We start from the raw sequence: 25238 nt of genomic DNA, 5'->3' as shown, positions 1-25238 counted from the left end.
ATAGATCGTTTTCCCCCTTTTTCCTATATTGTAATATTTTTAATATCTTCATTCATTCATTCATTCATTTTCTTCCGCTTATCCATTTCTGGGTCACGGGGATGACAGTCTGAGCACCGTCACCCAGATCACATTGCACCTTTTAAGAACCTTCCTGCAGGTGGTGAGCCCACGGGAAGGTGGCACCCGGCGTGGGACACAAACCCACTACCCTGAGATTGTGAGTCTCATGCTCTACCAACTGAGCTAGCCGGGTGTGATAATATCTTATCATTTATTATTATTATTATTATTATTATTATTATTATTATTATTATTATTATTATTATTATTATTATTATTATTATTATTATTATTATTATTGACATATATTTACCTTTAACTGCCATAATCATTATGATTAGTTTCTATTGTTTTTCTTATTAGATTTGCTTTTCATTCTTTTTCTCTGTGTGTTTCACCAAACACCCAAAGACTTTCTTTTGGGCCATAAAAAGTGAAAAAAATAAAATTAAATAAAGGCCAAAGGAGGTAGAACACTTCCCTCACTGTTTGTTTTTCTTCAATGTGGATTGACGGTGCTGTATTGCTCTGCCTTACCTTTCAGTAAAAATATTCTACAATAAAACTACTACTACTACTACTACTACTACTACTACTACTACTACTACTAATAATAATAATAATTATAATAATAATAAAAACAGGGATGTGGTCGGAGTTTGATTTGGGTTTATTATCAACTTTAACCAGTTCACGGTGGTGCAGTGGTTCGCCGTGTACAGTCTGCATGTTCTCCCTGTGCATCCGTGGCTTTCCTCCCACGGCGCATTCATACGTTTTAGATTGAATTAGATGGCCGCGTTTGAATGAATGTGTGTGCGACTGGGTGAACTCACGCCGCTCCTTCAATGTCAGCCGAGCTCGGCTCCAGTCAGCCGTGGGTAAAGCGGTATAGAAGATGGATGGAAGGTAATATCTATCCAGGTTTAATCTAATACTGGTGCTGGGATGTGATTGGAGTGTGAGAATCAGTCACACCTCGACAGGCCATCAGGTGTGACAGCGCATTGATTCACGCAATATGTGCTTTTATTATGCACAGAGAAATGACCCGCCCCTCAGATTAACAACATTTAAAGAGTTTCCTTCTCCGGCGATCGCCGCCCCAACTTTGAGTGATACAATTCACCACAAACACAACTCACTCACTCCACCAGTGAAAGTGAATCTGCACTCCGACGTTTTCTTCATAACTATGCTGGAGGAACAAGCAGCAGATGTGGGGACATATCTCAACACGACGGGAATAAATGTCGTATTGATAGAACCAAAAAGAGAAAAAAAAGTCCAATGTGGATATTTTGTGGTGTGTTCTGCACTGAAATGTCTTTTTCTCTTCAGTTTTCCTCAGAATACAAAAAGTTTGCAAACAAACTAGAGCAGAGATGAAGGAAAATGGGTCAGACGTTTAAAATGAGTAGGATTAAAGTACTGAGGGAATTAACATGAAAGCTCGTTACACATCAGCGTGAGACTGAAATAATACTGATGAATCATCACGGCCAAAAAAAGAGAAGGAGAACAACTCATGTTGGACACATTTAAATTGACGAAGCCGCGTACTATTGCACCATCTTGGTTTCATCTCACATTTAAAACACTGAAAACTGCAATACGAACCAAATAAAACCAGTCCACCAGTAAACTAGTCCACAGCCAGTAACAGTTTTGTGCCTTTAGGAAAAACATTGACTGGTTCCTACATGTCACACAGTTTGTCACACGGAGGCCATTTTGAATCCCGTACTTCAGCTGTCACTGTCTCTACTGCTTGACAAGCCTTTTCTGATAACAGCAACACACCAAAGTTTACACTATCGATGACATCGATACTACTTTTTTAAAGGACCACTGCAAGTATGAACACTAACCTTCAGCGACTTACCGATACCAACTACCGATACCAGTATTTATAATGTCACACGTGTTCCTGAGACCCAGTCGACACCAAAAAAAGAAAGAAAGAAAGAAAGAAATTGATTAAAATAGAAGTAAAATGTAAAATAGAAAAGAAGAGCGATATATAATCAGCCCATTGTAAGATAAGCAAATAATAAAAATACATAGTTTGTAGTCTGCAGTCTTCCTCAGAGCGTCATCAGACATTTGATGACTGCAGACGCAGTCGAAACACGTCAACACGGTAAAACATCTTTACCTACCGATTAAAAAGAAGCAGCGTCATAATTTCCCGACGGCTTTACTTTTTTTCATTCTCGTTAATATTAAAGAATCTCCAAACGGCGGACTTCACTCGTCCTGTCCTGCGTCATGTACTGCTCACCGGGTTCACCGTGCAGTATCGGACCAGAATATCAGATACTGGTGTCTGTATTGATGCATCACACCGAAGTTCCTGAATGAATTTGGATCAGATTGCTTGTGTTTAAAAACGCTGCTATAATTACTGAAATTGATCTGTGAAATCCTGAGGCGCCAGGTTTTGCACCAGTGGTTTGGACGCCTTAGTTCAGGGGCGTCAAACTAACTTTCTTAGTAAACTATCATCATAATACTACTTTAAAACTGGGCTGCATGTGTAGGGATGAGAATTGATAATATTTTTACGATTCTAATTCCATTGCCGGTTCTGATGAATGATTCAGATCTTTATCGGTTCTCATTTGGAAAAAAAGCAGGCAAAGAAGTTGATTAGCATCAACTGTGTTTAGTTTAGAAGAAACATTGATAAGTAACAACGCTGCGAATGGAAAACACGACATTTATTCTAAGTTCTCGCTGGAGTGCGCAAGTGTTTCTGAATATTGGCCGTATTTCCTCCCTCTGATGAAACATCCATTTTGCAAGTATTACAAGTTGCCCCGTTGTCGTCCTTTCTCCTAAAATGGAGCCAAACTCTGGAGTGTTTGTGCTGCTTTGGCGCCATGTTTCCTGCTGGCTGCACTGGCCAGTGACGTCGCCACGCACATTGTGAAGCTTGGGTAAGCTACGCAACGTGCATGGCGACGTCATTCGCCCCCAGGGAAGGGAATTTTTTGCAAAATCGTCATTAAAACACGGAACCAGTCTATGCCATGACTATGCATGTGGCCCCTGAGCTAAAATGAGTTTGGTACAACTCATTTAGATTCTAGCAGTGGTCAGCACACTCACCTCACTGTTTACCACATATTAAAATGTGTATATCAGCTCGCTCACCTCACTGTTTACCACATATTAAAAGGTGTATATCAGCACGCTGCTGTCATTGTGATCCGAGGCCTTTCCTCCACTGGCTCCCCATGACTCTTGTTTGCAGACTTTATCATGAGGTGTTGTGTATGTTGTACATCAGATTTTCATTTTGTGATGATTTGTTGAAGTGATTTATTTTCTTCATATTGTTTCAGTCACTCACGGTGAACAATCCAGCATGTGAAGAATTTCTTCAGCTCACTAAACACTCCTGTTTACACGTGAAGCCACTCCTATTCTTAATTGATCACCAGCTAAATGCACACAAAGTGAAAACTCATTGGATCAGTGTGGAAGTGTAGTAAACTGCGCGCTGTACGCTGGAGTAAAAGGCCCACAGTTTGATTGCGGCGTGGAAGATGGATGGCGAGAAGTCGTGATGTGAGCATCAATGACATTCAGAGCAGAAACTTATGTTACTATAATAGCACATTAATCAAAGCAGGAGCCGGCGACTGGAGCGTTCTCCAGATTTAAGCAGCGTCCAAATCTCAGAGAGCTTCAGGCTGCTTAGAAAAATCTGGCGACGGTACGCTCAGAGATCGACTCCACTGACGAGACCACAGGAAGCACCTGGAACTCCATCCACCAGCACCATCCCTCATCAACAAGACCGGTGGTAGTAAGGCTGATTTGTACGGTGGCCCAGGAGGGCCAACAGCACTACGCAACAAATAGTCAAAGCACAACAGCAAAAATCCACAACATGACAATAAAAGTCCCAATACAACAATGAAAGACCACTACACAACAGCAAAAATCCACAACACTGTGACTTTTTGTTGTTGTGTTGTGCTTTTGGCCCTTCTGGGCCACCGTAGATTTGTACATAGACATTATATGAATGAAGGTGAAACGTGATGAAGATAAATGAGCTACCACAGGATTTCACTTTAAAGCTGCTTGAGACTCATCAGTCTGCATCAATCGTGATCGTATGAATACATCTGGTGAATCCCAACCCGAGAGCTCGAAACCTCTTTTGTAATCCTCAGGAGGCGCAACACGACTTGTTCCTGCATATCAGAGATCAAAGAAGCAGACCCCACTGTTTCTGAGAGGAGTTTTAGCAAGGATCAGAAGCAAAACGATTGAATAAATGCAGTATTTCAAGTAATTGCAGTAATACTGAACATTAAACATGAGTTTTGTAAGACGTTATCAACCACTACGGGGTGATTGACACCACTAAGTTAACAGTTTATTATCATCCTGAAGACTTAACTCCACAATGTCCGTTCAGGAAAACATCCATACGTCACTTTAAAGTCATGAAAGTGAATGAGCTCCTATCTGATCTTTCACATTTCCCCTCCTATCACAACACTCCAGCTGTTGTCTGCAGTGTGAGGGAAAGGCAGAACATGATGCCAATGATCTGACAATATGAAAACAGAACCAGCTGAAGGCTAAAAACCACTGAGGTGTTTTAAGTTCAATAGTCATCATCATCAATGCCTCAAACTTTTTTTTATCGGTTTTCGTCAGATTAGTGGCGCGGCTCAGCGTTCGGTCGACTGATGCTTCAAAGCAGAGGAAGCTTTTCATGCAGGTTTTTTGTTTCTGAGCAGGCGTTTCAAACAAAACTTATTTAATCTGGATTCCTCCGGCTGCATGCACAATCGCCTTCTGTGTTTCATGACAATGAAGAGAAGCTCTGTCAACTCGTGTTTTCTCGACGCGTCTTCTGTCAGACCGGGCACACTAACTTTTACATTCAACCGCAGTTATGAACTGAACGTCTCGCCTTCATATATAAACATTTCAAAACAAGTTTTGCTGTTCGTTTGTCACCACTGAAAATTAATTAAGTTTATACTTTTTTTCAAACTGTCAGTTTTGGAACTTAAGGAAGTTTTGGCACTTGTGCTAATATGAATGTCACTTATCCATTTATTCACCCCATCATCCATCATCACTGCTGCTCACACTTTGATTTAACAACGCTACAGAGTGACAATGAAGTTCTATTCATTTACCCATCATGAGCCCCATTCATTCATTCATTCATTCATTCATTCATTCATTCATTAATCCATCCATCCATCCATCCATCCATCCATCCATCCATCCATCCATCCATCCATCCATCCATCCATCATGAGCCCCATTCATTCATTCATTCATTCATTCATTCATTCATTCATTCATTCCTGCATTTATTTATTAATCCATCCATCCATCCATCCATCCATCAATCCATCAATCCATCCGTCATGAGCCCCATTCATTCATTCATTCATTCATTCATTCATTCATTCATTCATTCATGCATTTATTTATTAATCCATCCATCCATCCATCCATCCATCCATCCATCCATCCATCCATCATGAGCCCCATTCATCCATCCATCCATCCATCCATCCATCCATCCATCCATCCATCCATCCATCCACCCATCCATCCATCCATCCATCCATCCATCCATCCATCCATCTATCCATCATCCATCTGTGAGCCCCATTAATTCATTCATTCATTCAGGGTCGGTTGGCAGAGTCTCCCATTTGGAAGATTACAGGTTCGATTCCCATCTCCACCTGTCTACATGCCGAAGTGTCGTTGGGCAAGACACTGAAACCCAAACTGCTTCCATTGGAGTGACAGCGCCTTGCATGGCCGCAGCCTCCATTGGTGTGTGAATGTGAGTGAATGGGTGAATGTGATGAACGATGTAAAGCAATGTGGGGCTGCTCACGCAGCTGTAAGGTGCAATATAAGTGAAGTGCATTTATCATCCATCCATCCATCCATCCATCCATCCATCCATCCACCGATCCATCATCCATCCATCCATCCATCCATCCATCCATCCATCCATCCATCCATGCAGCCAGTTGAGAGAACAATGTTTTCATATATGAACAGTAAAGAAGGATAAGATCCTGGAGAATTCACTAATTGTTGTGAATCAAATGAAAGTGATCTTCTACCAGCTTCCCTTTTTGTTGCGGTGTGTTTCATTATCATCGCATTTCCAACAGTGGCCTTGACCAGAACTCACCTCTGATTGACTGAGACGCGACGCACACCCTCCGAGCCTTGCGGCACGCATTATTCAAAGTTAAACTCAGCAAAGTGGCACAGGAGAGACTCCAGCTTTTTAATATTTAACTAAAACTTCCTCCACCTCGTCACTACAAGGCTACATTAGCATGGAGCGCCCTTCACTGACACCTAAGAGCATCGCGCCGGCAGGACGGAAACCTGATTTTGTTGGGAGTTATGCTCCTCCTTGTTACGTAAAAAAAAAAGAACAGGACCGGGCCACATGCGTGTGTGAAGGTCCTCCTATTGGATTTAAACACTTCAATATCAGACTGTATTCCTCCCATCATGAAAATAACCCAGGATAATTACATTTTCAGGAAAATAATTAATGAAGCGCTCTCCTTCAGATGTCTTCTAATTTCTGTGTGCTCACTGACTCTGGGGCTTTGGTGCTTGGAACATGTTAATTGGGAAATATTAGGCCACCTTTAATGAAAAAAGGCTTGCTACTTTCTTTTTTTTTTTTTTTTTTTCCCCCCTTTCAAACTTAGTCCTATCCACTTTGCAGCAGTACACTTCATTTGAAGAGTTCACATCTAATTGAGATTACAGGCCCACCAAGAAGTAGACTGCGACCCCAGAGAGACCGAAACAAATTTACAAAAAGATTCACTATCCCTAAAAAAAAAAAAAAAAAAAAAAGAAAGAAAAGTTCACTGGAATCCGTTTCACGAATGAGGAACCCAACAAATCTATCACATTATTGTGGAATTTCCCATGGGCTCGGTATAAAGTTTTCTCCAAATTGAGAATGCGCTGCATTTCTATCCGCTTTATTAAGATTCAAATCTTGCAGCACCAAAGAAGAGATCATTAGAATCAATATTCAATTTGAGAGCTGCTGCTTGTGATGTGGGGCTGCGCTTCATAAAAATGTCAAAAAGATTTAGCTGCGACATACACTGGAGGAATGGCTTGCAGTTGTTGATATTGATTTGGAGATATTATTGAGAGAATGTCCAGAAGAGCCGCTCCAGCAGCTGCATAACCCCATAAGAATGAAATGGAATAAAATAAACGGCACCCGCTGACTCCGTGCGATAAATCATTTGTCAAAGTCAAGCGAGATTCCACTTAAATAAGAGGTGGATTTTCTTCTTCTTTTTTTTTTTCCTCTCTCTTTGTGGATTTCAGGAGGATCAAACAGATAATATGTACGAGTCAGTGACAAATGAGGTTTTCTGCAAATTTATATTTATATATATACTGTATATCAGTTTTTTTTTTTAGTTTCATCTCATTTAAAATATTTTGGACCCCAACAATAACTCTGAAATCATAGAGTGTAACAGCTTAGATTTATGAACGTGAAGGTTCCCGGGATGTTGAGAATCAGCAGTTAGACTTCAGGAGGTACAATATCAAGCGATGAAGATTAACATTCATCTTCTAAGTGACGCTGCTGTAGGTTTACGCTGCTGGAGCATCTTCATTCCTCTCTTAATAAATCACCACGTCGAGGCCTCGTTCACTCTGCAGGGACCCAACTGGGATTTTCTTTATTAAATTTTTTGTTCACAACTGTTCGACTCATATCCGACCTGCTTTGTGGCCGTGTGAACGCTCTGTGGCCTCCACCATATGTGGAACCAATTCAAATATTTTTCTACAGGCGACTGCTTCATCAAAATGTTAAAGGATTTGTACTTTTTCCTCATTCTCCTTCTGTCACTCGTCAGGCTGTCTACATTTTGTCGTCTCTTATCGAACAGCCACTTGATAATGAATCCGTATGGGCTGTGTTGCCAGATATGGTCGGTATCCCCCAACTGGGGAGACAAAATCTCTCACTCTTTAACTTTGTTTATTTCATGCATTTGTGTGTTTATGGCGTGCTTTTTTATTCGACAAATAATTGTATTAAACTGATATCTACACAGGCTGAGATTTGGGCTGGTTTTTAATTGAGACGTGGGGGTTTGACGTTGGTTTGGCTGAAAACAGGGAGTCACATCTGGCAACCCTGGTGCTGACCGGCGTGGCGTCCATATTGACTTCTGTCAACATGGACTTCCGCGCCCTGGGGCCGGAGACCGTTGGGGTTCCATCGCGTTCATACTGATAGAGGTCACGTTTGAGATGTAGAATCAGATCCCAGCAAGAAATCGGAAATCATCAAGACCTGCAGTGTCAAGTTGTCTTATTTTAATTCTTAGATGTTTATGTCTTAGTGCCGATTTCTTGCTCTTTATTTTTGCCGTTTTATTGCATATTTTACTGCTGTCTCCTTTTGCTTTTAAGCTGTGAAGCACTTTGGTCACCCTCTGGGCTGTAGAAATAAACTTTGATTGATTGATTGAAGTACGGAAGAGCTGAAATGACTCAACACTTACAAAGAGAAATAAACTCTAATGACAGGCAATCCCAGTATAGGTCTCCGTTAATGTAACATACGCTAATGGCTATAGACAGATTCTACAAGTTTGTACTCTGTGTTATCCTGTTCTGGATCCCCAAAGGAATCATACGAATTGAAAATTGGGTAAAAATGTATTTTTGGGTCAAAAAGATTTGTTAGTCTGAACGTTACGGAGAAACATCAGCTTGTCTGTCTTCTCTGTTCCGTCTTTTCTTTCTTCCTCGTCAGATGCCCCCCCCCAGAGTTTGGATCTGCTGGAGGTTTGTTAGTTTGAAAGAGCACGGTTCCTTCCTTTGTGATAGAACTCTGTGATAGAACCTTCACTGGACACGTCTACCTGGACTGTCATGGAATGCAGCTCACTTCATTTTCCACTCATGGATTTCTGTTCAAAAAGGTTTTTTTGGTTTTTTTTTGCAGTTAGCGCGATCGATTGATGTGCTCACACGAGGACGGGCCGGAGCTTGGTGAACTCCTTCTGCCTGCAGCCACTGTCTCATTTCAGCCTGATCAAAATTCAGTCAGCCTCAAGACGGCAAGGCCAAACAAGAAGAGAGACGCTGTGGCTCAGAAACACTTGGAAGTTACAACAATACGTGTGTGGTTGATCACATCCGCCCATCGTCACGAGAACAGGACTGGCGGTTTAATATTTCACAATAAAACGATCGGACTGAGCAGACTGAAGACGGACCCACTGCACCACTCTATCACATTATCCACTGCACCAAGCATGGCGGCTAACGACACCCAGGCCCTCTCCGCTCCACGGTGACCGGCAGAAAAAGGCTGAACGTGCGATAACTCGACCGCGGTGCCAACGTGTGCGCTTGTAATCAGCCCGGTTTTTATGAGCCCTGAAAGCATCTGCGGCCATGCGATGGAGCTCTGTCTCCGCGTCTTTGTGATTTGTCTCACGCCAACAAGCGTGATTGTCTGAATGATCGGGACAGAGTCCGAGTGGACGGCGTTCAACCAGCGACTCCGGAGCCACACGTGGCTCGTCAGCTCCTTCATGGCGTCTCCTTGAAAAGCTTTCAGACCGTGATTTGGAATTGTTTTTTGTTTTTTTGTTTTTTTACCTCTTTAATTTTATTTGCATTCCACACTGATTTTGAACACCGGTCCCGTCTCCAGGCTACAAACAGCTAAAGAAGGTGAAACCGCTGAAAGAGCCGGAATATCTAAGAGTGCTCAGAAAAAAAAAAAGAGGATAAAACTAAGTACTTTTTCTTCCTACTCTTTTTCGTGCCTGTGAAAGACGTGGGCACATATGGTGTTGATCCCTTTTATATTGTTTATCTAATTGGATGTTCTGTCTTTTTTGTTGTTGTTGTTGTTTTTTAGTCTTTGTTCAAAATAAAAAACTTCAAATAAAATCTAATAAAATCAAATAAAATAATTAATAAATAAATACAATTATAAATAAAATTATAAATAAATAAATAAATAAATAAATAAAAAATTAGAAGTGCAGCTATTTTTTCTGGGAAAGAAATAAAGGGGGAAAATTGTCATTAAAAAGGGGGAAAGAAAATCCTAGTATAAGCTAAAAAAGGCCCAAACCATTAGGAAAGGCACAGATGCGTAAAAACAAATAAGCCAAAATGCAGGTTAAAAGAAAAGAAAGAAAGAAAAATCTGTAAAACGCTAATAAAATATATCTGAATTGTCGTTTCATGAATGTTTTTTTTCTTCATGTCGGATCGTTAACCTGCTTTGTGGCTCCAGACAAACTTTAATTTGGCGGCAAATCGTGAAAACGTCTCTGTTGGTCGTAATAAAAGTTGCAGAACCCGAAGACGATTAAACACATGAAACCTGATCTGCCGACCGGACACAATCACAAAAATAATGCACATTTTAATACATTTTCCTTCATGACTGTTTCCCAGGTGACACAAAAAGACATTTCTTCATTTGGCTCCTCACAACTTTTAGTTGTGGACTATCCTAACAAACTATTCCCCACCACAAACTTTGACATTTAGATTTATTTGCAGCCATGCTCACATCTGCTATAACTTCCTCCATCAGCTCCAACTTATCTCAAGCAAATGAAGAGAGAAACAATAAGAGTCTCTCGCAGCTCGTTCTCCTGTAAACAAACCCTTCATTTGAATTCTCCCGTGGGATTTTTAGTCCCCCGTAATACATGCAAACTGAAGGTGCAATCTACTTGGATGCAATTTAGCACAATCTATGCAGGGTTTCAGTGAATCAGGCTCAAATGTGAAGATTAGCACCACAGCAGGCTTGTTATTTCAGTTTTTGACGAGCGGGAAGATTCTCTGGCAAAGAGGCTCATTTTGAGTCTGATACTATAATCCCACATTTCGGCAAAGCTGAGGCAGCTGGTTTGTGTGTGAATGTTGAGGAGTGGGTGAATGTGACTGTCACAGGCAGTAATCAAGCTACAATGTAAGTAACTCCCCAGAAATGTATTAAAACAGTAAAATATGATTAAGTGTTGTTTGGCTGCAGTCATAACATTTTGAAATGATTTTTCTAAACTCCCTCAATCATAATAACGTCTTAGATTGTCAAGATAAAGGTAAAGACTCAAATAGATTTTACTAGGTTATTATGTTATTGTCTTTTTTACTTTGAAAATAGGGGGATCGTTACTCCTTCACTGGCTGCTACATGTGACCCATCCCGACAACGGCTGAAACAGTATGTCGCGAAGTATTTTAACGAAATTGTTGAAACACAAAAATAGTCTATTTTAATGCTGACACTCAGCTTCGAGTGAGGTGGAAGTCCCTTCGTACCGTCACAGGACATATTTCCATGAATTTAGACGACGGTCGTGTGGTTTTAGTCCCTGGCTAATTATTTACGAGGGAACAAGAGACTGTTGTCAATCAGTCTATAAAGTTTTAATACCCGGAGCTTCGTAAACAAGGTGCGAGGGGTGTTTTGGCCATTAGGGCGGGTTTATAGATTTACCCCCAGCCTCCTTCTTGTCACAACAGCTCAAGTGTGCGCCGGCGAACGAGGACGAGTGGCAGCTTTAATGGAAACATGAGAAAATGATGGTAAAACATCAGATTTATAGATTTAAACATTAACATTGTGTTTTACTTGTTTGCCTTGAAAAAGCCCGTTGACTGTCTGATTATTTTATAGAGGTGTGACAAATTCTAATAAATCGACTGGGGACGGTCGCGGTGGTGCTGAATGAGATGTTAGAAACTTTTACCAAGTCAGGCACATTTTAAAGCGACGAATCCTGAAATATTCCATTTCTATCAGTGTGACGGACACTGGCGTGACCCTCACGTATTCCCCATATTAAAGTAAACGGCACACGGCGTGACTTTGAAGAATTGACCTCTAGGAGGTTAACGGGGCCGAAATGTTCCACGATCTGAGAATTTTGATCCCAATCAGGAGACCTCGTTTCACTGATATTGTTATTTTGGCGGGAGACTTTATATGCGGCAGACTTTTAAAATGTTGAAAATACTGAAATGCCGTTTAAATGCATGTTCTGCCTTCTATTTTAAAAGAAGCCTTGTTAATGGCGTGCGGTGTGGTTTGAAATGTGCGGCGTGTGATTGTGGTGCAGCGGCGTGCCGCTCCGGCTCCGTGTGGGAGCGGAGTCGAAGCTTTGTGCGCTCGCACTCGGAGGGACTACCAGTGCAGAACACAAATTATGTTTCCTGTGTTGTAGTCAATTATGCCGGGCTTCCTGTGCGCCGGCTGAACAGCCACTCCATATATTCCAGCAGAACAGCAGAAATATGATGTGGGAGCGGGCCCGGCTGACGGGTATTAATGGCAGCCACTGCAGCAAGGCGGCAAAAAAAAAAAAAAAAAAAAAAAGAGAGAGAGAGAGAGAGAAAGTCTGGCAACACTGAGAGTTTTCGGGAGGACAAATCAGAGCCGAGCGTTCTCATAATGAATGGACCTGCAGTGCTTGATTCAGAGCGACCCACTCTGACCTGCGTCCTCAGAATAACCTGAGATTAACGTGGGATTATTTCACTTGGAAACTATCGTCCATACAGTTATCAACCAACAGTCATGTCGATGTTTTCTCATTTCAATCTGATATTTATATAACCTTTTTTTTTCTTTTTCTTCGTATTGAGCTTTTTTCTATTTTGATTCTTTCAATAAAGGCACTTCGGGTTTCACAGATGCAGTTCGGTTTATCTGTACCGACGGCTTCAGGTGGTTTTATTTCATTTTAACTGTTGCGGTTTTACTTTACACACCTCTTATTTATTCCAAATTCAAATGTATCTAGTGTGTGTGTGTGTGTGTGTGTGTGTGTGTGTGTGTGTGTGTGTGTGTGTGTGTGTGTGTGTTCTAATATTAATATGCTTGTAATATTGATAATATGAGCAAATATATGGATTAGATTCTAAATCATCGCACACACACACACACACACACACACACACACACACACACACACACACACACACACACACACACACACACACACACACACACACGGTACAGTATGTTATAAATGCTATACATATTTAAATTACAACAGACTCACAACTTTGTGTGAATCCATCGAACGTTCTGAAATATGAATTTGTAACCATCTCTATTAAGAAGTTATAAAATGAGCTTCACTGCAGTACTTCAGTTATAACAGGTACTATTTGAGTTGAGCTCCTGATATCAACCTAAGACAAGCAGTATCTTCTCACACTGTTAAAGCTGATGTGTGTGTGTGCGTGTGTGTGTGTGTGTGTGTGTGTGTGTGTGTGTGTGTGTGTGTGTGTGTGTGGGTGTGTGTGTGTGTGTGTGTGTGTGTGTGTGTGTGTGTGTTTGTGTGCGTGCGTGCGTGTGTGTTTTGTTTCAATCCTAACAACTCAGACTCAGATCCAACAAAACACCTGAAGGAATGTTTATCACCTAGAAAGTGACTTTTCATTCCACTGAACAAATTTGATCATGTGAGGATGGTCAGATTTATTTTGGTAAGTCGAAAAACCTTTGAACTGGTTAAAGAAACGCGTGCTTCTAGTCACTACAAAGCTAAATGCACCTCGCTGTGTGTCATGTCCACGATAATCTGTCACCCGAACTCGGTGAAAACTGGAATCCCGATTTAAAACATGGCCGCTGCGGCGATCGCTTGTTACCGGGAAGATTACTAGAATTATAACAGGCTGCCGCCAATGAATAAGAATTGCTTTACTGTCACATAAATAAATAGCTGAAACTTTACATTACTGAATTAAAACACACCCTTGATCATTTTAACTTGAAATGCTTTCAGTTTCACTCTATGCCAAAAATAAATGGGTTTATTAACATCTATATCATATATCATATATCTATATATATATATATATATATATATATTTTTTTTTTTAATGATATCTAAAGCCTATTATAGATACTGCAGTGACAGATATTACTTCTTCTCACTACTTTTCAGAACTCCAAGTATTTTGTATTAAATAGACTATTACTGCTAACTCATTATTAATCCTATAACTATATATATGACTGAGTTTTCCTTTACTGTTGCAGCAGGATACTTTTCTTGTTGAATCAAGGCTTGAGATTTGAAGTGACCCCTTCTTTTTTTGTGTTTGCTCGTGACAGAATCCTCCGTTGCCGTCTCCCAGATTCGGCGGCGCCCGCTCCCCTGGAGCGCCGTAATGCGGCTGCGACACGCTCCCTGCCTTCTTTGTGGGGGGATTCACGGGAATGTGGCGTTGCACAACAACAGCACGTGCACGTTACTTATCGGGCCACGAGCACAAGCTCCCTGCAGCTCCCCAACAAAGCTGACTTAGCAAAAACCTGCCTGGAGCCTATTTCCTGTGAAAAGACGGCGCTCCTCGTGCTTTGTGCGAGCGGCTCCCAACGCCTGTCCTCCTTCACCTGCTAATGCGGGTTTTTTTTTTTTTGTGTCTTGTTTTTTGGACCATATGGCGCCAGTGTGACTCCTGCCTTTTTTGCCTAGCAGCTGTCCTGAATATTGACCAAATGGGCTATTTGTTTCACACAAGTAAGCATCACTATTTACCAAATCGTATTTCCCTGCTTGCCGGGCTCCAGCGGGGCTCATTCAGCCACATCAGGCCTGTTATCGGACCTATCATCAAGGCTGAAGCGTTTCCACGCTGCGCTTCAGTCAATGGAGCCTGTGAAAAGACAGGCTTCTCTGCCTAACAGCTTGCACCAGGCAATCTGTACTATCACACACACACACACACACACACACACACACACACACACACACACACACACACACACACACACACACACCGAGGCAATCTGTGCTATCTATTAGCTGAGAGCTGAGGGTAGTCTATTCCCCACGCCCTGAACAGTACTCTCCTCCTCAGACGTCTTCTCAGATTCAATCAATAGCAGCTAGCTCACCACAGAGAGGGTCGTGTGTGTGTGTGTGTGTGTGCAAGTGTGAGTGTGTAAGTGTGTGTGTGTGTGTGTGTGTGTGTGTGCGTGGAGACAGTGGGGGGATACAGGTGGAGAGATGGAGTGAAGGCTGGATTGAGACGGAGTGATGGTCCAGGCAGAGGATGAGGAATGCTGATGCTGCTCTCCCATCAGAGGATGTCTAACCAGAGCGGCGCTGACTCCGTCCGTCCCCCCAAAACCCGCCCGCACACCCGTCATCACTCTCTCCGCCTCTGTTCAAAACACGCAGCAGCAGTGTTTTCCCAAACGAGATGCGCTTACATACTTTATATACACTTTTTAAAGGAGAAAACTCAGGCTAAATTCTGTTTAATGAAATATAAACACACGCGGTGTCAATATTTACCCCCAAAAGTGATATCTTTTCACAGAATGCACACAAAAGGCACAAAATACAATTCAAAACCAAGTCGTTTGTTTGTAACCTTGCATGTGTTTGCATCTCCGCCCTCACGGTGTGATTTTATGCTGATGATGCTCCACTATTACTGCCGCTATTACTGCTGCATCACATTGCGTTCCAGTCTGCCCACGGCTCCCACTGAGACACAGAGGTCCACATGCCCTTTCTACCAAAATGTCTGATTCATAGATCGAAATATTATTTGCTTTTATCACAACTGTGTAGAAGCAACGTAAACCGAGAGGTCTGAGTAGGTCAGTGAGAATTAAACATGAATGGATTCACCAATGGCAGCGATCAATGGAAGTTTTCTATTAAAACAAAAAGGTACGATGTGCTTGTGAAACCAACCGACACCGAATTTGATGACTTTTGACATCAAATTGGACATTTTTACAAATATATGAAAGTGAGCAGTGTCAGTGTTCGAAGTACTTATAAGCTTAATGGACGTGACCTGTCACTTTGTTTGCGCAGATTTAAAGTCCAAAGTGTTTTGTCAGCATTGGGAATCAGGGGTCTGCCGAAATGTGCACGAAGATGTATCCCGGCGTCACTTTTAGAAGTTGGTCTCGTGAGCAATCGGGGTCGGTTTCATGCCATCGACAGTGTCCATGTTTAGTCCCACAGCCAGCAGTGTTAAACTAATGGTCCACTCCTGTAGTCTTTTATTAAAATGCCTCATGAGGTGACTGTTACATTCCGTGACCCCAGCAATATTTTGGCGCAGATTTCCAGACCTCTTGTCCCCTGTGTTGTGCATTATTAAAGAGCTGTCACTGCTGAAAGTTACAGCTGCTGCTGTCCTCTGTGCTGCTTCCCACAATATTACACTTGATTCTGACAGCTGCATTTGGCAATAATACACAAGAATACAACGCAAAGGTGTAAGCGGGGTTTTAGATTTTAATAGCATAGTGCAACTTATCTAAAAATGTGTTCAGGTGACAATACATCTATAAGATATTGCACGGGATTTGAATGTTTGCCCTAAAATGAGTCATTTTCCAATCTCAAGCTTGGTGGTTCAAATCCAGTCGTGTGGAAGCGTCTATGAGAAAGACTGAGTTCCTCCAAATGGTTTGCATTGCAGCCGCCGTCGTCCGCGTGGGAGTGAGCGGGTCATCGTACCAATCATATGAAGCAAAGGAAGCTTCTGAAGTGGCGGAATCCACTATATATGTAAAAGATCATTCAGTTCCCAGTCTCGGAGTAGATCGGACTGTTTTCCTATCGGGGAAATCGTGGTGGTGCTGCTGGTTTCAGTGTGCGCACACACACACACACACACACACACACACACACACACACACACACACACACACACACACACACACACACACACACACACACACACACACAGCGTCATGTCGAACAGCAAAGATGTGATGGAATCATAAATACGTGAGCAAAATTCAACATCCACCAAGAGCTGAGAGGAGGTTTCTTGAATATGATATCACAAGTACGCAACTCGGATATCTGCCATATACAGTAGCTGTGAGATCAGCGCTGGATTTTTAAGGGTTTTTTGCGTTGGAAGAGGAGGAGGAGGAGGAGGAGGAGGAAGAGAAGGCGTGTTCTCCTGTGTGTCAGTGTTTCAGCAGTGATGGTGTTACGGTAGATTCTGTGCTGGATGTTAGATGGAGCCTCGGGTGCAGAGAAAATCCCACCAAAACACGTTTTCCATCAAAACTATCCTGTTGTGTCTTTTTACTTTATTTCAACGTCCTGCTTTGAAAAAACTTAAAAGCTTTTAAACTACATAAAAGAACATATTACAAACTTCATCCACCAATCAGAGATGAGTATCTTACAGTGGAATATTGAGGGTTTTCTTCATGGAGGGCAAATGGCCACATTAACTCATGACACAGGAAGAATGTGAATTCTGAAACGTCTCAGTTTTACAATGTGCGACAACTCTGGGATTCTACGACGCTCAAGGACGGAACTAACACTCTGCGCTGTATAATGTGGCTAAAATAACCAAAAGTCTTTTTGAGTTTGCATGTTCTCTCTCTCCATCCTCTGTGAGCTTCCAACGGAGAGTCTGACTTGTCCCCGCACGGCGGACAGACGACATGCTCGTCCGGTAATTAAAGGATGCGTGTTAATATGCGCTTATCTCCCTGCGTCGGCGTCGCGTTCGCCAGCAAACAGCGCGCTGCCTTTCAGTCAATGTCACCCGGGAGCGGCGCCAGCTCGCCGTGACCCCCGTCACCGTAAAGAAAACGGATGGATGAAGACATGTATAATACATGCAGGGCATAAATGCATTAAAGTATAGCATATGCACATACAGGATTAAATGTAAACTAGACATTATGAATAGAAATCAATGCAAATGTTATGTATATTATTTGTTTCCCAAAAATGTATAAATTACCATAAATCGCCGGTGTTTCATATCGTGGAGGTAAAGGGTGTGAACCGCTCGGAGTGTCCTTATTTTCTGCATGAATTGATCATATGAAACGGCAGCCGAGGCTCAAGTGCCGGCGAACACAAGGCGCCTCCACCGGATCCCACGCAAACTGCTCAGATACTTCCTTTATTAAAGACAGACATTAAACATTAGCCGTGGTTATTACTCCGAGAATATAAAATACTATGTGGACTTGTAAAGTGCTTTTTACTGCTTCGGCATCTTTACTCTTTGAAGTACTCACACACACTCACACACACACACACACACACACACACTGGGTTGCGCGTCGTGCTGAGGGATGGGCTGTGTGGACTTTGCATGTTCTCCCTTGGCGTGGGATTTGTTTCGGGGGGATACTTCATTCATGGTTTATGATCTGAATGGGATTTGGTAACGTACCCACTGTTCTCATATGTTGTGGCGGTGCGTTTATGCACAGGGGAGCAGTTTTCCTGCAACGATTTTGTCATTCAGAAATAGGGAAGCGGGTGTGATGTTCTTAGAAGAAATATATCGAGACCATAAAGATAAAACTATAAATGTATACGTTACTGTTCCAATGTCTAATCTTAATATTTTGTCAAGAACATTTAAAAAAAAAATAAATAAATAAATAAACCCACTAAGCAGAGTAGAAGAAACTCTTGTTCTTGCTATTTTAAAGAAAGGGCAGCTGTCAATGTCAGCGATAAGGTGGAAAACATAAGCACATCTTGTGTGTGTCAACATGCTGAGCAATAAATCTCAATCTGTCTGAGATCGGATGCTTGACTTTTATCCACCTTCAGTGAATATCATACATCATTAGTCTTTTACACCTCTCAAATTCTGTTCATTCAGCGCCGGGTAAACAGAAGAAAGTCTTCACCTTGGACTCGGAGGAGGTCGACGTGACGCAGGAAGTACGTCTCAAACTCACTGTCTCATCCGAGCGTATGGAATATAGAACTTAGGCTCAACGATGCCTCAGGATAAATCAACCGCATTTTACATCATAATGAAGAGAAAATTAATTCTTCACAACAAATTTTAAATTTGTCTTTTGCTGACGTCATTCTATCAGATCAAAGTCAGAAATGTTTGAAAACATTAATCATTAAAATAAATTTCGTCAATTTGTCATTGGTGAGAAGAGACAGATTATCTCCACACTGTAAGTTTTCGACCTCGTCTTCTGAGCAGCAGTAATTCCCCCCGTGTTCTGTGAGTGAAGGATTCTCAGTTTTAAAGGCGGCTTCCTTGTCGGGGCGGTGGGCGGTGGAAATCCTATGAATTTGGCCGACGGTAGAGATTTTGACTGGACCGGCCTCGCGCGATAGCGCATGTTGATGATGTCATCAACTTCCTGTTTTGGTCGAAAGCATGGCAGTGGGTGAAAGCATTGAGCTTACATGGTAGGAGGAGGAAGAGGAGGAAGAGGAGGAGGAGGCGCTCGTAAAGAGGACGTCGTTTATATGGACCGAGTTTCGGTTTAAGGTGTCGGATGTTGAGCTAAAAACATCACCTGCAAAACATGGCGGGCGACGGTACTAGCTGAGAGTCATTAGTTTTGTCTCCTCAAAACAAAGCACGTTGGAATACGACGAAAACCAAAAGCTGCGCCCTCCGCAAACGTGCGGTCAGTCAGGTGGAAAGAGAAAAGGCATACTTTACATGCTTTTTCTTAAAGCACTCCGTCTGACGAGAAGAGTACTGATACTCCAAATGCTATGAAGGTGTACCGGTGTTAGGACATGGTGCCGTTTCTCACAGTGGAGAGAAGCAGCTTTCACCAGATTATTAAGGCACTTGATCCACGTTACGAGGTACCGAGCCGCAAGAATTGTTTATTTTTTTAACATTTCACACTCTAGTTTAAACATTTTTGTGTTACATTGTTCGAAGCTTCTGTTACAAACAATTTTTTTTTTTTTTTTATTTATAGGTTTTGCACAATAAATCTTCTTAAACTGTTTTTAAAGTGTGTCTATTCTGCTGCAATGCATCTGCTATGTACGTTCATAAATGTCATTTTAACACACATATATATATATACACAGAGGAAAAGAGTACATTGCATTATATATTGTTACTGCACATGCTTTAAATTATACCGCAAAATAGATTGTAGGGCCGATCGCCCCGCCGTAGTTCATTGTTTTGGCTGCTGTGAGACGGGAATGTGCTGCACCAGCCGCAGTGTGTGAACATGCAGCCACGTCAGGCTGAGAGAGCCGGGGCTGAGACCGAGGCCGCCCTCGGGATACACTGTACTTTGGTGAGGCCGCAGCGCTGGCACGGCACGAACAGATGTTTACATGTACACAAATGAGGCACAGCAGGTTTTCTGTGAATGGCAGCCAACACGTTCTGTGTGCTTTGGTGTCGTTTCTTTTTTTTTTTTGTTCCCGTGGAAATACTGAGGGAACAAATTAGCTTTCTTCCCACTTCCAGGGGAACCTGGTGTTGCAGTCATAAATACTGGAGGGGACGAATCTCCTGCGGCTTCCAGCACATTAAATGTAACAAGAACAGCTGAACTGAGGCTCGCTGGGTCAGTGAAAACGTCCCTGCTGCTCCTCGTGGACAGACCGATTCCTCAAACCGGGTCCCACTTCAACGTGTGGCGAGTTGCTGCAGCAATTATTACAACGTCACAACGTCACTTTCACAAAGACGCAGCTTATTTCTCGAGAGGTGTCTCTGACTCTGCTACAATATATCCAACACACCAGGAAGGCTAGGGATGCTCTATAATCTGTATGTTAGAGGAGGAAGATGTTCTATAATCTGGATGTTAGAGGAGGAAGATGCTCTATAATCTGTATGTTAATGGAGGAAGATGTTCTATAATCTGTATGTTAGTGGAGGAAGATGTTCTATAATCTGAATGCTAGAGGAGGAAGGTGCTCTATAATCTGGATGTTAGAGGAGGAAGATGCTCTATAATCTGGATGTTAGAGGAGGAAGATGCTCTATAATCTAGATGTTAGAGGAGGGAGATGCTTTATAATATGGATGTTAGATAAGGGAGATGCTCTATAATCTGGATGTTAGAAGAAGGAGATGCTCTATAATCTGGATGTTAGAGGAGGAAGGTGCTCTATAATCTGGATGTTAGAGGAGGAAGGTGCTCTATAATCTGGATGTTAGAGGAGGAAGATGCTCTATAATCTGTATGTTAGTGGAGGAAGATGTTCTATAATCTGAATGCTAGAGGAGGAAGGTGCTCTATAATCTGGATGTTAGAGGAGGAAGATGCTCTATAATCTGGATGTTAGAGGAGGAAGATGCTCTATAATCTAGATGTTAGAGGAGGGAGATGCTTTATAATATGGATGTTAGATAAGGGAGATGCTCTATAATCTGGATGTTAGAGGAAGGAGATGCTCTATAATCTGGATGTTAGAGGAGGAAGGTGCTCTATAATCTGGATGTTAGAGGAGGAAGGTGCTCTATAATCTGGATGTTAGAGGAGGAAGATGCTCTATAATCTGTATGTTAGTGGAGGAAGATGTTCTATAATCTGAATGCTAGAGGAGGAAGGTGCTCTATAATCTGGATGTTAGAGGAGGAAGATGCTCTATAATCTGGATGTTAGAGGAGGAAGATGCTCTATAATCTAGATGTTAGAGGAGGGAGATGCTTTATAATATGGATGTTAGATAAGGGAGATGCTCTATAATCTGGATGTTAGAGGAAGGAGATGCTCTATAATCTGGATACTATCTAAACCTACATCAGTCGATGCTCACGTTATTTTGATCAGTTTGAGTGAAGTCCAGTATTTATGTCGACTCGCGCCCCCGTGAGGAGGGATACAGTTTTCTGCAGTGACGCAGAATTCAGCATAATACTTTTCTTTTCTACCATAATCCGGTATAATGAGTCAACAGGAGGCAGCAACAAAGAAACAACACAACAAAACAGCAGCACTGGCTCTCAGACAGCCGACCTATTGTCTCATTAAGGTGAAATTGTTTCAGTCGGGAGGCCTGGATTATTTCTGGGTTATTGAGACGCTGCTCCAGCGGGAAAACAGGAGTTTGCTGTAACAGTAACCACTGGCTAAAACTAACATTCAGCACAAGGAAAGAAAGAGACCGGGAGTTAGTCATTTTAGAATAACGTGTTTCATGTATGTCAAAATAAAGAGTGGCATTTCTTTATGACGCCCCGCTTCCAAAGGTTTGGTGATGCAACCATCCAACATGTTGGACAGAGCGTTGCGCTGACAGGAGTCACGTCTGTATGATGGCCGAACGTCACATCCTACCACTGCCGCGCCAACGGCGTCATTTAATCCATCCGTTTTCTCCAAAGGATGAAACGCAGCTGATTCTGCTTCCTGCACGGGGTGAAGCATCAAAGGAGCGAGGAGTCTGATCTCCATCAAAAAGAATAAATGCACACAGAAGAATTCATAAACACTTTTTGGGGGGATTTATGTATAAATGCATGTCTTTGATGGAATGACGAGACCCCCTCAGATCTGCAGCGGTGTGGTTGGCCCCAAAACAGAAAAAGTTGGATGAAATATCAGCGGAAATCTCAAAACTAAACGACTGAAAATGAGAGTTATCTGCGTGTTCTTCAGAGATGCATTTGCGCATCGTGTTTTTAGGAAAGTAGAAATGTTTTGTTTTTTTTCTCTCTTAACGACTGGGTGCTTTGGTTCTGTTTCTCTCTTCAGAGGAAAATGGCGGCTCAGAGAGCAAAGCCGCCCCGAGCAAAACCTCCGATTCAAAACTGGGACTGCTGACGTTCACGTTAGAGGAAGTCACTCGCCAGAGATAACTTGATCGTTTCTCCGGCCATGAAAAAAAGTCTCCCTAACATGTTTACTTTCCAACCCAAATAGATTAAAAAAGAAAAAAGAAAAAAGATTTCACTCTGCCACCAGAGTGCTTTTGCAGCCTGCAGCATGAAGTGAAATCTGAAAGTGAAGCTTTACTTTGTGCCCCCTGCAGCCGCTCCAACCGAGCCTGCACTGTGCTGCAGTCCACTTCCAGCACAGAACTGTTGGGCTTCCTGCTGCTGCTGCACGGAGCTCTTCCGATGACAAAATAAATCAGAAGTGTGCAGCAAGAAAGAATGAACCTGAAGTCCTGGTTTGCGTCTCCTACTTCTCGACGCCTCTACGTCTTCCAGTAAACTTGTCCCAGCGCCGCTCTGCCGTGCTGCAGCTCCTGATGGAGCCGATCAGACACGTGGTACGGCACATTTGCAGCCGAGGACATGAGCACATGAAGCAAAACGCCGAGTGCAACTTACCCACAGATACATCATCATGGCTGGACAGCTGAGTGCTTCCCCCTGCAGCGCCTGAGAAGAACGAGACTCCTCCTTTACTTGGTACACAAGTTGTGCAACCTGCAGACTGCGTCTCCCTCCGTCAGCAGCTCACCATCACACTCCTCCTGGATTTCAAAGCTGGAGCTGACCCTGCGTGGAAGCCCGGACTTCTCGCTCTTCCCTCTTAAAAGCCTGCTTAGCCGCCACTTCTCTACAAGAGTGTGTGTGTGTGTGTGAGTGTGTGAGTGTGTGTGTGTTTTATTAGGCGTAAGTGTTTCAGCGTGCAAGTGTGTGTGCGTGTGTGGATGAGTGGGAGCGAGAGAAAGAGAGAGAGAGAGAGAGAGAGAGAGAGAGAGAGAGAGAGAGAGAGAGAGAGAGAGAGAGAGAGAGGGAGATAGAGAGGAAGAGAGAGAGCCTAATGACTAAATCTACTCTATGCAGCAGGAGGCTACGGTACACCACTGCACAATGAAAGAGTGAATACTAGAGAGAGGAGGGAGGCGCACACACACACATGCACACACACACACACACACACACACACACACACACACACACACACACACACACACACACACACACACACACACACACACGCACGCACGCACGCACACACACGCACGGCCGAAGCGTAAATAGCTGTTAGTAGCCGTATAAATCTCAGAGAGTCACAATTAATGTAATTTTTAAAGTGATGAATGGAAACATTCCGGTGTTTGCTGTTTAATAAAAGAGTGTTGCTGCAGCTGCTGGACATCAGCCAACAGGGAGGCTGTTTTTAGAACAACTTTATGAAAATCTCCTGCTGAAGTCGCTCTTATAATGAAACTTGTTAACGGAGGTGAATTCTTCTCCATGTGATTTGTTGGGGGGGGGGAAATTCTGGTTCGTACCCTCCTGGTAAGATTTTACAGAAGTCAACGTACATCAACGTTTTTCTTGTTCCTTTAAACTAATTGCGATAATTTATCGATGATTATGAAAATGTTGTCAACAATATTTAAACTGTAAATTGTCGTTTATCTACGTTTCAGACGTTCTAAAATATCTTATTCTGTATAAATGTTATTGGTCTATTGTATACTGACTTTATAAAGGTTACCAAACAAACCGTCTACATTGGTTCCCATCTATTATGATTGTGTTTGATCTGAATGTGTTTGGAAGCGGCTGCAAACTGCTTTTATTGTGGTGAGAGGGTATTTCCCCAGCTGCCCTCCCACGACTCCTATCTGTGGACTTTCTATGAGATATTCTGGGTGCGTAGCCCTTCTCATGTCTCTTCTGAGTTCACATTTCCGGGACGTTCCTCTTCTGCTTTGTGGTCCACCATCTCCCATATTGAGTTGTCGTTTATGTTACCACATTTGATTTCCTTTTTTGCTTTAACCGCTCTGGTATGTTCAAATTTATCCGTTATGAATTCAGTGCATTCAGCCCCACATGCAATAATAACAAACCCTCCATTGGGATACATATTCTTATTTAATCTCCTGCAAAACGCTTGCAAACATAAAGCTGGAAGATTTTTGCCTGAGCATGTAATACAATCTTAAGTACATTTTTTTTTCCAATGGCTGATCCACAGGCTGATAAACGACTTTCATTGAGCAGATGCATTTTAAAACAGCCAGCGTTCCGATTGCTTTAATTCCAAATTACACTCTTTACATCGGACAGAATATTCACCCTGTACGTTATTTTATTTTGGATGACCGTGAACGTCCAGTGGAAGACTTCGGTGTGACTGACGCTGAGACTCTTTGCATCAAGACAAACGTTTCCACCCAAACACATTCAGAGAGTTTGACACTTCTACCGTCTAAAGTCTCATGAAACGGCGCTTGCAGCCCTTCCGCCTTAAATTTCATCACATGTTTCGGATTGCAGAATATCTCTAACCCAACGGCAGGAAATCTGTTGGGACCCCTGTTACCTGATCAGGGAAAACCTGAGATAAGCGGGGTTGTTTGACTTATTTATTAATCTTTTACTTTTCCAGTAAAATATCAATGAGACGAAGAATCTATTTT

General features: G+C 42.4%; 1 protein-coding gene across 3 annotated transcripts in view; it reads right to left on the bottom strand.

The window, feature by feature from the left end:
* Positions 1–25238, bottom strand: part of rbfox1 (RNA binding fox-1 homolog 1) — a 397214-nt gene that overhangs the window by 190833 nt on the left and 181143 nt on the right. The window contains exon 1 of one of the 3 annotated variants that reach the window (XM_080488010.1): positions 23185–23506. The exons of 1 other annotated variant lie outside the window; for it this stretch is intronic. In XM_080488010.1, the coding sequence (XP_080344136.1) occupies positions 23185–23202 (18 nt within the window). In that variant the 5' untranslated portion in view covers positions 23203–23506. Of the gene's footprint in view, positions 1–23184; positions 23507–25238 lie in introns of those variants that run through there. One more of the 3 variants, XM_080488007.1, reaches the window with a different exon arrangement.

Source organism: Lipophrys pholis, assembly GCF_963383615.2.
Source record: "Lipophrys pholis genome assembly, chromosome: 19".
NCBI classification, from domain to species: domain Eukaryota; kingdom Metazoa; phylum Chordata; class Actinopteri; order Blenniiformes; family Blenniidae; genus Lipophrys; species Lipophrys pholis.
Note: the sequence above shows the minus strand (reverse complement) of the source record. Positions and strands in the feature narration are given on the sequence as shown.